This window comes from Phalacrocorax carbo, chromosome 4 (assembly GCF_963921805.1).
Source record: "Phalacrocorax carbo chromosome 4, bPhaCar2.1, whole genome shotgun sequence".
Taxonomy (NCBI): domain Eukaryota; kingdom Metazoa; phylum Chordata; class Aves; order Suliformes; family Phalacrocoracidae; genus Phalacrocorax; species Phalacrocorax carbo.
In genome coordinates this window covers 20,102,753-20,116,355 of record NC_087516.1, presented here as the reverse complement: position 1 = coordinate 20,116,355, position 13,603 = coordinate 20,102,753, and the positions used below count along the sequence as shown (strand labels likewise).

The 13,603-nt window shown below is 39.6% G+C and overlaps 1 protein-coding gene across 2 annotated transcripts in view; it reads left to right on the top strand.

Annotated features, from left to right (window-relative positions):
- The window catches only part of PPARGC1A (PPARG coactivator 1 alpha), a 370,016-nt gene extending 356,615 nt beyond the window's left edge, over positions 1-13,401 (top strand). For both annotated transcript variants that reach the window (XM_064449231.1, XM_009505487.2), the window contains exons 11-13: positions 7,378-7,499; positions 7,854-8,005; positions 10,800-13,401. In XM_064449231.1, the coding sequence (XP_064305301.1) occupies positions 7,378-7,499; positions 7,854-8,005; positions 10,800-10,903 (378 nt within the window). In that variant the 3' untranslated portion in view covers positions 10,904-13,401. The remainder of the gene's footprint in view (positions 1-7,377; positions 7,500-7,853; positions 8,006-10,799) is intronic.
- The last annotated feature ends 202 nt before the right edge of the window (positions 13,402-13,603 follow it).

The following is a 13,603-nucleotide window of genomic DNA, read 5'->3' as shown; positions in this document are numbered from 1 at the left end:
AATCATTTCACTTTTCTCTGCTTCAGGTGCCCTATCTACAAAGTGTGGATGATAGGTGTATTTTGTAAAGCAGGAGATTTAGAGCTATAACATGCTCTGCTGTGCTGGTCTGAAACTCAGTGAAGGCAATGGAATGATTGTGCTTGGCTTCAGACAGGGCTGTATTTAAGTCAATTGTTGCAGTTAGTTTTAAAATATCTGGCTTCCATCTGCTTAGAGATGAACACTCCCTTCCAGCAATCGTAACTTACACTGGCTGTTCTCTCTCAGATCTAGCACAAATTAGAGATTCAAGTAGACCTCTGTCATGGGTGCATCTTGCTACTTCTCAATTACTGTACCTTACCGGTATAAATAAACATGAATCCTGCTGAGAAGTTAGAAAATTTGATTTAGTTTAAAACAAACAAATATTTGGCAAGTAGCTAATCAAGAGGAAAGGAAAAAGGAAAAAAAGAAACTTAAAGCTCCAGCTATGCTGCATCGTAACTTCCTAAGTTAAAATTTTAGACATTTCAAAACCAAGATTGAATTTATTTTCTTTCTAACTGAGCACTGTCACAATAATTAACTTCATTAATGAAATTATTTATTAATAAACATAAATAAATCATAAATAAAAATAAATATCAATAAACAGAACATGGCAAAAACCTAAAATCCAGTCACCTGTGTAAGAGCTGCAGATGTAGATGAAATCCTATTAACTCCTTTATCCAAAGTCTATCAGCACTTTTACTTTAAAAATCTGCATTGAATCATACCAGTTTATTCCCTGTGCAAATAGGTAGGGGTTAGGGGAAGGGAAGCCCTGATCCCATGAAGTCAGTGATAAAATTTGTATTATTTGTAGCATTCTCTGCTCCTTTTCTTATTCTTTTTGGCTTATGGGTCTCTTTTGTGTTATTCTCTCCTTGAGGGACTAAACTTATTTATTGTTCAGCCACAAGAATCTCCTCTCTCTTTCCTTGAACTCTTTCTACAGTCCCATAAATTTAGATTTCTTTGCTCTCTGCATTGGGGATTTTAAGATTTTCTTTCTAGACCATTCTTGTGCTGCCAGAACTGATTCATAGCCACAAAGCTCCAGATACTGTTAAAAAAGCCTCCCAAAGATTGGGCAGTACCAATGCCTCAGGTGTTACACAGGGCAGGGTGGCTTTTTTTCATGAGAAGCACTGTGCTATGATCTCAGGAGTTAGTTGTAGAAAGGATGCACAATGGAAAGGGAACAGAAGTTATGACTGAGCTAAAAGCCATCAGGTATTATTGGTTCAATATCTAGAATTAGTCTCCATGTGACGACGAGAGTGGGAAACCTAGGAAAAAGAAATTAGAAAAAAATTCACATATTTTAATCTGTCAAAACCATATGTGCAGCAATGCCCTCTGATGGAGCAGGCAGCTTGTATTTTGGCAGACGTGAAGGCATATTGGCAGAACGCTGAGGAGGCTTGTTTTAGAAGCCTGTGCTCATGCTATGTGGTGGAGGCGTGTTTAAATGGCTGCCCGTTCAGTCCTGCACACACCACCTTCACTGCTGTAGCTTCAGGTCAGCTAGAAGCCTGGGCTAACATTTCCTCATGTGGATTCCTGAATTCCTATCTAGACTTACAGCTATATACAGGTGGCCTGACTTCAAAAAGTACTGTGTTATTCTTCTCCTCTTCCTTTTCTTCTTTTCCCCTCTCCAGTTACTGGAGATTCAGTGCCTTTTTTGTGGATTGGGGTCTTAATTTTGAGCAGTTATGTTTGAAAAATACGGGCTGAGCCCACAAGATATTTTCCAGTTAGTAAGAAAAATATTTTTGTCATTCATTCATTAGTTCGTTCACTTAATTATACTTTTGATTATGATGCCTTTGCTAACTAAGCAAATGTTAGCATAGTTTAGTTTGATCTTGATTTGATTTATTTCACTGGGTCCCCATTTTGGTTTAGAATGGGTCCTCATTGAACATAAGGATGGTCTACCACCAAGACTTACTTACCCTTATAACGCTAACGAGATCATAGTGGAGACACATTCATCATGAAACTTGAGGAGCAACTGAAGGACAGGACAGTCTACTTAGGGCTTTGTAGAAAATGGGATCCAACCCCCAGGCAAGACAGATCACCGTGATTTGCCCTTTTTTGTTCTGCTGCACCCCAGGAAATTTCTAAGTTGTGTGGGCTTTTACTCCAGCAGCTCATTAGACCATGTGGCAAATACTTTGTAAGGCATGGTGTCAGAAATGCAGTTAGCACATTTCAGTTCTGGAGTCACCGGTTCATGGTTCCCCATTGACGTGGTGCACCAGGGCTGGGAAGTTAAACCCTCTGATGAGCAGCCTGGTGTTCTGGATCTCTGCTGCTCTGCTGCTCTGGCCACAATACTGACTTACGGTCAGACCCTCCCTGCAGCTCATTTACTGCGTGCACTGGCTGCTGCCAGGAGGTATAACAAAATCAGCTTTTATACCTGGGTAGAAAATTACTATTAACGTTACTACTTTTCAATTCTAAGTGCTGACAGCCTCCATGAGACAAGAATCAAGAGTCCTTGTCCCAGAGAGCTTACAGACGTAAGAAGATAATGCGCTGTGAGGCCACTGCAGCGGAAAGAAACACATGGTTTCAAAGTAAATAAATTGTTCTCCAACAGGAAGGCAGGAGAAATGTGGTTTCATAAATGAGTGCTTGGCTTCTCTGAAGTCTAAAACCATACTCAGCCTATAATGGAGTGCATTTTCACTAATGAAGGATCCAAAGTACGTTGTATATTTAGTTTGGATTTTTTGGTCGTCGCTCATCTTCATGGCCTTGATCCTAGGCACTGTAACGTTGCTGTATGAGTTGCTGAAAATACATCAAATGGATTACCTAAATCTTGAGGTTTACTGTCCATCATTATTTTTCTGGCAGTCATGATGGAGTGTGGCTGAACTGTTTCAGTCCTCAGCCACACAGCAGCACTTGACAATTCTGTGCAATGTTCTTTCTTTTTTTTCCAGTTTTTGCGATTCTTCCTTTTGCCATTCATACTTGCCCACAGGCCATACTTATTCTTTAATACAGTATCTAAGGAAAATTTTTCTTATTATTTTTATGTCAGAATCTTAAGCTTTAATGGCTTTTTTCCATCCATAACATCTCTATTTTTTAAACTCCATCCAACCATTCCCATTGCACTTTCAAAATAGTATTTGGCTTCCAGCTCTAAGGATAAAAGTCTTCATGGCTTTCTACTGGAAGAGGAGAGAAGTCAGTTTGCATGGAAGGCAACGCAGCCAGGGACCTGTGCTGGAAGAAGCAGCAGAGCCTTTGACAAGTCCATGGCAGACCCCAGTTTTAAAATGCCCCAGGATTTCTTCTCTCATCTTCACATAAAGCATTACCTGGATCTTAGAGAACTAGGTATGCATCACAGATGTGCAGACAAAAAGCAGTAGGGAAAATGGGGACAGCAGCACTATGTGGTGTTACCTCTGGAGTGGTTGTCTTCAGTTCCCACAGACCCTGCTTAGCAGCACTACGGGCAGGCAAAGCAAGCAAATGCTGCGTGAAGAAGTCTAGTACAAAAAAACCATACAAAAACTTATGCATCTAATGGTTTGAGCTTTAATTCCTTGTGAAATAAAGGATGGAAAATGAAGAAGGGAAAGCAAAATGAAGTTTTGTAGGAAGGGAAAAAGATCCTTAGAATGAGTGAACATTTTGCAGGATGAGTGGTCCCTTTACTGACCCTTAGATGTGTAAAGGTATATCCTGGTCCTGTTCTCGCAGGTTTTGGTGTTCTAATGCTTTAGTATTTTCATTTGAGGCTTGAAATACTGCTTTTCAGTCTGAGATTTTCTGCCACATCTGCCTATTCAAATGTTTTTACTGCAAGGAAGAGAGAGCAAGATTATGAAGAAGGAGCTTTAGACAAACATAAAGCAGACAGACATGTTGGGCTGAGGATGTTGCCTGAACTCTTCTTTCTTCATTTTTTTACCTGGCAAAGCGATGTACTACACTTAAAAGTTATGATGCAAAACAAATCATCTGCCCTTTTGGAAAGGAAATATGAACAGTATCTTCTGGAGTTTCCTGCAGGTTCCCTCTGCCCACATTAAATTGAAAACAAAAGCTTTTCTCTGCTGTTCTGTAGGTTTCCAAGTCACATATCATCTCCTCTAACAAGTGCAGTAAAAAGCATACTTATTATGCACATATGGAGTTATGCATGTAACTTATTATAAAATAAAGGTCTTCAACATTTAAAGGTATGTTGTAATCTTGTTAGGCTTGTGTAGCTCTTATTATTAGTGGGAATAAAAGGCAGGTGTCTCTCTGAATACAAATACATTCTTCAGAGTTGCTTTAAATAAACCAAAGTTAACCGAGACAAAGACAATGCTGTATGAATCCTGTGTTCTCCAGTATCTTATACCATCATGGTACTCTGCTTAAAAAAAATACTTGAACGCATCTCCTCATGTATGCACACTGGAAGACATATGGTGCATTTCAGCTTTAAATTTTAATTTCCTTAATTTTGCAGGTTTAACTTATTCCCTTAATGATAGTTTAACAGGCTTTTTTTTAATTGTTCAGTTTTGTTTTATTACAGTTGTGTTAAAGGGATATTAGAGAGATAAAGGTTATTAGAGGGATAGAAGAAGGAAAAATTGCGCAGGCATGCACACAGACTTATGGAAGAGCATGCAATAGTTATTTCCATCACACTGTAATATAACAATCTCCATGTCAGTGAGTGAAACATTATGTTTTTTCAGTGGAGATGTATTATCTGAGATAAAGTATATTAGACAGTCTGCTATGTTATGTTCTGCTCCATCTGGTCAGTCATTTAGGTTCAATAGCAAGTATCAATGGAATTGTTTCTTATCAAGTGTTTCAGTGCTGTTAAATCCTTGATTTGGTAAAACAATCTGAAAAAGTAATTACTGTGCATATGCAGATCTTCCTGGTTTTGAAGTTTATGGCACCCAACCATACTGAAAGTAAGCAGAATTAGAATGGCGAAAATGGAAGAAATGCAGATTTCTGTTGCTTGCACTCTACAGTCCCTAGTTCGCAGAAGCCCTACCCGAAGTCCTCTGTCAGGAGGGTCAGGGCTCTGGCCTGGGACACAGTAGAGACAGAGGTAACAAGCAGCATTTGTCTGTAAAGCACCTCTCTCCCCTAAACTTATGGCCACCCATGAGCACACTTGTCCTTCTTTTAGCCATGCTAGCTTCTCCAAACTGCACTGCTAGGGCAGAGAACAAGGGCAGCTTTTGGACTGTGCACTTTGGAAGGCATAACATTTAAAAAGGAAAGTGTCTGTCCCAGCAGGGTTATGGAGGACTACCAAGGCAGTCACCCTGGTTCCGTATAGAATCAAAAGAGGCAGTAGTTTCAAGCATTTAAATGAGATACTTACCTGATCCCATTGATTAAGGAGAGTATACACATACCTTGGCAGAGCAAGCAGGGACTCCACTGGGCTGACCAGGGAGCGATAAAGGACCGAGGTGATTCCAGTGGTCACTTCTTGTGCCATACCTTAGTGGGTAGGGCTTTTGGGTAGGAGTGTTTGATTCTTAGATCTCTGTTTTCTGGAGCTTTAATCTCACTTTCCTTACTCGGGAGCTTAGATTAACTGGATATGAGTCCCTGAGATTTCTGAGGCCAGGAAAAGAGTCAGTGAAAATAGTTGACTGACTATGCTAGTGAAAAAGAGTTTCTGTTGGGAGACAGATACATTAGTTTCAGCTTCCTGATGCAGGAATTATTTGTTTTGCATTAAACAGTTCCTGGGAGCAGAATGCTCTCCTGGGAACAGGGAGCCAAGATTTTGGGCCCCCATAGCTAAGAGTTCTGATGGTCCCTTTATCTCAAATGGGTGCTCAGACAAGTAAAGAAGAGGCACCAGGATCATTTCTGTTTCTACATGTGTTTTGGTCAAATGTCAATCCTATTGTCCATGGTCCAAGAATGACTAGTGCCTTATGCCTCTGTGGAGACTCATGGAAAAGATATATTTCATGCTGTATCTGAATTGTAACACTATAAGCTACCTGTCTTTTCAAGCTAGGATGTTTCTGAGCAGGAAAGCAAGTCTATGTTTAGGTCCCTAGAGCCTTGCATTGCACAGTTGAGGTGCCATTAGCCGTTAGGCACCTCCAGGTTACACTAGTCATGAATTCTCAGCAGTCAGTATAGCTTTTTCGGCATTCGGCACCTAAATTCTGCACAAGTCTTAGGTGCCAAGGCTGATAGTTTAAACTGACATTGCTACGCTGACTGACAGATTTATGCCAGCTGAGAATGTGGTGGTGGTGGTTCTATCTATGGGACAAATGTGCAGGTGTGTAAGGGATGAGCAGTCTGGCCAGTAGTGCCAGAGTTCTTTAGGCCAGAGGCAATCTGAGACTGGAAGGCTGAGCACCCAAGCCATGTGTAGAGGGTGCTGCTTTGCCCTGATTACCTTAAGGTCTCTAAATAGCTCTACCCCCAGTGAAGTGTTCATCCAGAAATTCAAAAAGTAACCCTCACAGGGTTCCCGAGTCCTTCAGTCCTCTGCTGAGCATTTCCACTCAGGAAGGAAGGATATGATGGTGACTCAATTGTTTTAAAAGTATCTTCGATGCTTTGCTCCAAGGGTTGAACAAACATGCAAATGACACACTAGCCTGTAAAGATCAGGGGCTTCAGTCAGGTCTTTCGTCCAAAGAAACCAAAAAGTAATGGTGATCACAGGATACATTTTCTTGTCCTGCCTTCTCCCCAGAAAAAAGCTATTTTAATGAATATCACCTTCTGGACCCCTAACAGTTTTCCCTCTATTTTAAGGTATGGATTATGGTGGAACAGCTGATTGCAAGATGAATCAGCTATTGAATCAGTTTGTAATGTTATGTTTGTAATACATTCTGTTATGTCTGTGGTACAGTTATGCAGTTATTGTGATACTTCATACTACTCCACAACTAAGATGGGTTTTGCCCAGTACTGTATAGATGACAAGAGAAAGGGAGCCCCTCATTTGGAAGAGTTTATGATGTTGGAAGGGAAGTAGTAGAAAGGGTGGAAGGGAAGAAGCTGCAGTAGGATACAAAGGGAGCTGTCTGTCAGTGCATAGGAGAACAGTGACAGCAAGCAGTGAAACCTTCCACAAGCACACCACCTGACAAATGTACTGTCATTCCAATCCCTGAGATGCTTTCCAGGAGAGAACTACTTCACTTGCTAGGAAGATGCAGTAGGTCTTTCACAAGAGTCTATTACTATAATCATGCATCCTCTGCGCATCCATGTGTGTGTATTTGCATGCATATATGTATATGCTCATCTCTATTACACATTTGTTAAAAATACGCCTTCCCTGTTGCTGTTTCTCAACAGGAAGAACGTCGTGTGATTTATCTCGGTAAAATCAGACCTGACACAACCCGAACAGAACTGAGGGACCGGTTTGAAGTTTTTGGTGAAATTGAGGAGTGCACAGTAAATTTGCAGGATGATGGGTAAGAACTTTTGAGATTACTTCTTGTTTGGGAACTGCCGTATGTAAAAAATTATGGCAGTAAGATTACTGGTATGGGAGTTACCAATGTAAGTACTGTGACAGATGACATGCTGAGTTAAAAACCTTATTTATTTTCTTTCATCTTTATTTATTAATCTTGCTAGTTGAGATTTCCTGTCCCAGAAATAAGTATTTAGCTGCATGACAGGACAATCATGCTGATAAATGGATGCAGTACTTCTGGCATTTCCACTGCTGGATCTCCTGCAAGTTCTTGCTTTCGGGAAGTGGTTGCACTAATGTGCGCTAACTCTTATCAGCTTTTGTTCACAACTTTATTTTTGAATTGCAGAGACAGCTATGGTTTCATCACCTACCGCTATACTTGTGATGCCTTTGCTGCTCTTGAAAACGGATACACTTTACGCAGGTCAAATGAACCTGACTTTGAGCTATACTTCTGTGGACGCAAGCAATTTTGCAAGTCTAACTATGCAGACCTAGGTAGGTATTTTGCTCTATGTGAATTAAAGTACATAACTGGAACCTCGTAACTCAGGAGAATTTAGGGTTTGCTTTCTTTTGTTTGGTGCTTAAATTATTAAATGATTGGGGGGGGTTAAAGGAAGTGGTTGTCACTTGCTGCAAGAAGTTTAGAAGTCTACTAATCTGAGCTCTAATCTGAGCTGGCTTCTTTCAGATATTTCAGACTGTGAAAGTTCTTTTAAAGCCCATTTCCATCGTTGTCAGAAATAAGTGCCAATAATATATTTCCGTATTGAAACGAAAGCACCACAGAAACCTCCTGCATGCTTTACTATTCATTGCTGTGCTATGACTGCTTGGTTCTAATACCTCATTTATTTATATGAGCAAGAAACAGAGAACAAAATAAATGCTTCACATAAAAAAAATTCATTATTATTCTTACTTTTCCATGAGTTGTGCTGTAGAGGTGTAGAGCTTGTCAGAGACACTCTTTAAACACAATTCATAGTTTCTCAGGTTTGAAAGCTAGAAGTGCTTGTGACCAAGTCTGACTCTTAGTATAGCAAAGGTCACAGATCTCAACTTGTGGTTCTCAAACCATGCATAAGCGTCTAAGTATGAAGGCGTCTCCTGGCAGGGACTTCCCGTCATGATGTAAGAGGCTCCAGCCTGTGGAGAGCTTAGCAAATCTCTTGGTGTTTGCTGTCCCACCGACGTGGGGCAGTATGGATACCAGTCTCCAGACCCCAGTATCATCTGGGTCTGTCCTCGTCGTCTCTCGGCAAAGATGTATGGTTCTGTCCTGTGCTCTGGGTCAGGCTGTAACGCTTCCACTTGAAAGGATGTTTGGAGATGTTAAAAGTCTTACAGCGGGACCACTGATGTTAAGTATATGCATGAAGAGACCATGCAGACTATCAAAACATCCTCTGTAATATCATAATATATTATAAACTCACCTCTTATTTAATTAGCTTTTAAAATGTAAAGTATTCATTAAATGTTAAACCTTTCCTAATACCTGTATAAATAGACTAAAGGTATGGGAGATACTATTTTCTGAATAACTTAGCAAGGGACATTTCGCTGTTGAATCTATATTAATCAGATATTGTGGGTTTTTATGAATAAATGACCATAGTCATTAAAATCTCTCATAACCCTGTAACACAGTGCTAATGAAATCTTGTGTGTGCTGCCCTCGGCTTTATACAATGCAGGAAGGGAATACAGATATATTTTTTCTAACCAATTGATGTCTTTTCAGAATAAATGATAAAGATGATATGCATTGTTCACAATGAATGTGCTATAATTCACTTCAGTGGCTAAACAGATAATGTATAGCTAAGAAAAGGCAATTGACTGCTGAAGAGATATAGGGTTGATGTTGAAAATATAAAAGGTAGCAAGGCATTTGTTGAAGCGTAAGCTGATAAAAACAGTAAAAACAGATTGAAGTCTTGACTTGATTTGACTTATCTTCAGCAGTTGAAGCCAGGGTCATCTCTGTATCTCAGAAAATCTGGGGTTTAAAGTTGTCTGAAGGGAACCCTCTTGAACATTATTCATCACTGGGAGTATTCCCTGGCAGGTATCTCCATACAGAGCGGGATTCCCAGAGTATCTGTGAGCAGAGTATTTTCACTTTGTCCTGCTGACAGCTTGAGCTTCTGTACTTCAGACTTCATTCCCTGCATTTTGCAGAGTATCTGACAGAGCTACATAAGGAAATGGCAGGATGAACTTTAAAATTCATGAGCTAGTACAAGGACAGAGAGAATTAATCAGCCTTGGGTTGAGTACAGAAGAAAGAAAACACTTGAAAATAGTAGTCAGAAGTTTAACACCTCTCCTCTGTGAGAAGATATTGTCTTAACAGAACTTGTAATGAACATTTAATGCACAGTGTGTCAATGGGGAGTTCTGATTAATTCAACACAAGAAATGGCAAGAAAAGGGCACTCTCATAAAGGAGCTGTGACACAGGAACCGGGGAGAGTCAGTGTTAAGCAGGGATGACTCCAAAAGGAAATTCAGTGCTTGCAGCCATGTCAATAATTGCCGTACTGGAGCTGTATGGCCATAAACGTACAATCCCATCTCTGCGCTAGGAACAGACCGATGTCTGAATCTGAGCAACTAGCAAAGCTGGAGCAGGTGTCGCAGGTCACAGGAGCCAGACCATTACTGCTGCCATGACTTATCACATATGCTGCAAAAAGCTGAGGAGCCCACCTGAGATTGCTTGTAGAGCGGTGCAGAGGCCCTGCCCTGAATTGCTCACACTCTAAACAAGCAAACCCCCAAAAAATCAGAGTGGAAGAAAAAACAGAGATTCAGGGAGGTGTAGTGACTTGTGCAAGACCCTGAGGCAGGGCAGGCAGAAGCAGCAGTGTCCCCCGCGTGCTGCCGGCAGGCTGCCCTGGCTTTCTGCAGAACCATCCCCCTACTACCTTTCTCAGGAGAAGTGAGTCTTGGGTATTGCATGTTGCAAAACAACAGTTGCAAAATGATGCGGGAGTTTGGGGTAAAGCATCTGTCAAGTTTATCTGGACTACTTTTGAGTCCTATACACAGCAGTGTGTCTGTGCTCAAGTCCTTGGAGAAGCTGTTTTGAGTTTATCTGCTCTATATATACGCGCAGTTTAGGGTTCTTCCCCACTGGCCATGGCGTGTACCACTTTTGTTACGTGTGTTGTAAGTGGGTTGTTTCTGCAGTGTTTGTGCTGTTTGCACAGAGGAAATAGTATAAGTACTCACTAGTGATTCTTGCCTCTTATCTAAACTTGCATCCTTTGGGTTTCAGATTCAAACTCAGATGATTTTGATCCTGCTTCCACTAAAAGCAAGTATGACTCCATGGATTTTGATAGTTTACTTAAAGAGGCACAGCGGAGCCTGCGTAGGTAACATGCATCACACCTGAGGAAAACGGAGGGATGGCGAATACCTCACGGACATCACGTCCTTCAATAATGGACAATTTAAAAGTCATACTTAGGAATTTCTCCTACTTTACACTCTCTGTTCAGAACCATGGTTTACATGAACACAGCTGCTCGACGAGGGGAGAAGCAGGATGGCTGTCCAGTAAGCACACGCATGTCCATGGGTGTCAGCTTTGCTTTCGCGGGTGATCGCTGGCAGGGGAGCTGGGCGTTCCTTGCGAGTTCAATGCAAACCACGAGACATGGCAGCAGTTCCACAGAGATACACGTACAACGATGAACTGCGAAATCTGTACATACTGCATTTTAACAAAAAAAGAACAAAAACAAACGAACAAAAAAAATTTTGAGAACTATGGCTGCTGATGTCTGGGACTCAGACACTGCTTTTTTTTTTTTAAAAAACGAAGCTTCTTCTCACAACACAGTGATAATATGACAATCCAGAAGAAACCACAGGTCCCAGAAGCCTACAATCTCTTTTAGCTTTGTTTTAAGATTTTTCTTTTCTTTGGATTTTTTTTTGTGATTTTTTTTTTCAGTCCCTGTAGCAGAGAAAATGAAAGACTTGAGCTTCCCTAACATTTTGAAGTTTCATCTTTTAATTCTGACACCCATGTAAATGTCTACAACGTTGATCTTCCACAGCAAAATTTTCAAAGCCTTGTTAATGGTCAAATGTGCAGCTTGTTCAGCGATTTATTCTAATGAGCGGACGTGGTGTTACATTATTAATGAGAGTTGGATATGACTATCTGGATGTGTGCACAGATAGTTTATTTGCTACATTCTCTAAAGTAGTTGAGTATTTACGAATGTTAAATGGAGTATTTTTATTTATGTACATACTGTATGACGACGTTCTTTTTTGTTACAGCTATGCACTACAAATGCAGCCTTCTTTTCAAAAACTGCTGAATTTTTCTTAAGAATACTCAAATGTAATTATATGAGGTGAAACAATTACTGTACACTAACATATGTAGAAAGCTGAACTTAACGCTTATATATATTTGATTGTAAAAAAAAGAGAGAAAAGCGTGTGGGTGAGGGTGTGCGTGTGTTTATGTGCGCGCGCGTGTGTCTGAGTGCAAAAATGCTTTACACACATTCATCCCTTCTTTGGTGAGCTTATATAAGAGTTTTGTCAGGAATTGTCCTAGCCCAAAAGGTATTAACCACTTCTGCAGTATTTTTCCGCATTTTTCTCATTGCTTGATTTTCTTTTGCAGTTTTATACACTGAATTTGTTAGGGGAATGAAATTTTCTCATCTAAATTTTTCTAGGAGATATCATAATTTTATGTAAAGTCTCTCAAAAGGGTAATCATTAAGAAATGTTTTTATTTTATGTATCAACAGTAGTTTTGGAACTAGAGGTCAAAAATCTTTTTAAAATGCTATTTTGTTTTAATTTTTGTGATTTTAATTTGATAAAAATATGCTGAGGTACTAAGTACAGTATGATTTTTACAGTAATTCTGTGTCTAAACACTGTTCTTGAAGCCAGTAATCTTTTCATTGGCAGAGTTTAATGATGGTATTTATCTATATTTTTTACAGTTATGCATCCTGTATAAAGACCGATCCTTCATTCCTTTGTTTACTAAAGAGACATATTTATCAGTTACAATTATCCTATTTATTATAAATTATGAGATGACTAAAATAATAAAAAGGCCAGTGGAAATTTTATACCTAGGATGCATGACGGTTGTCAGTTTGGAGTAAGCGCTTCGTTTGGAAATTCAGCTTTTGCAGAAGCAGTGGGTTGTGTTTTTTTTTTTCTTTTTTTACTATGCACTAGCATGGCCTCAGATGTGCCCATGACATTGTTGCTGATGACATTGCTTCTGCTAAATTAAATAGGAACTTCAGGAAAGAAAAAAACCACAAGAGTAAACTACTGCTATTCTGAGCATCAGAATTTCATCTGAACTCGGAGTCTCTAGACTGAATCAGCAAAGTTTGGAATTTGCTTGCGAATGTATAGATTTGGTATTCTATTACTGTTTGGCATTCATGACTCCTCTTAAAGGTATGGCACACCTAACTATTTAATCTCCTTTCCCACTCCCAATCTTAGAAAACCGATTCCACCCCCATGCCAGTGCAGTTGATTTTGATGGCTGCATTCATTTTATCACCAGCATATTGTGTTCTGAGAGATTCCACTGTCTGTCCTGTCGGATGCTTGCTTGATTTTTTGGCTTCTTCTTTCTCAGTAGATAGATAGCAATAAAAAAAAAAAAAAAAGAACTTTTTCAGAGGTTCTGTGTTACGACTGTAACATTCTTTAATCTGCATAATTCTTGTTGTTGCTCTGTAGGTTAAAAATGCAGGTATTTTAACTTTGTGTGAATGCCAAACTAAAAGTTTACAATTTTCATTTCTGGATTTTGAGTATCTTCTGTTGTAAAGAAAAATATTAAAAGCAATAAATTATTTTTAAGAAATCAATATTTAGTATATCATATTATGTGTTCAAGGACCAGATGCATTGCCTATTTTGCCTTTAAATTTCTGTGATTAATTTTTACATACATTCTCTTTTGCCCTAGATTGCTGACATGAATAAATTGGTATGGGGTTTTTGGGGGGAGGGGGCCTTATTTATTTTTCACCAAGCAGGCATAGTGACATGAGTCAATTTTTTTTTTTT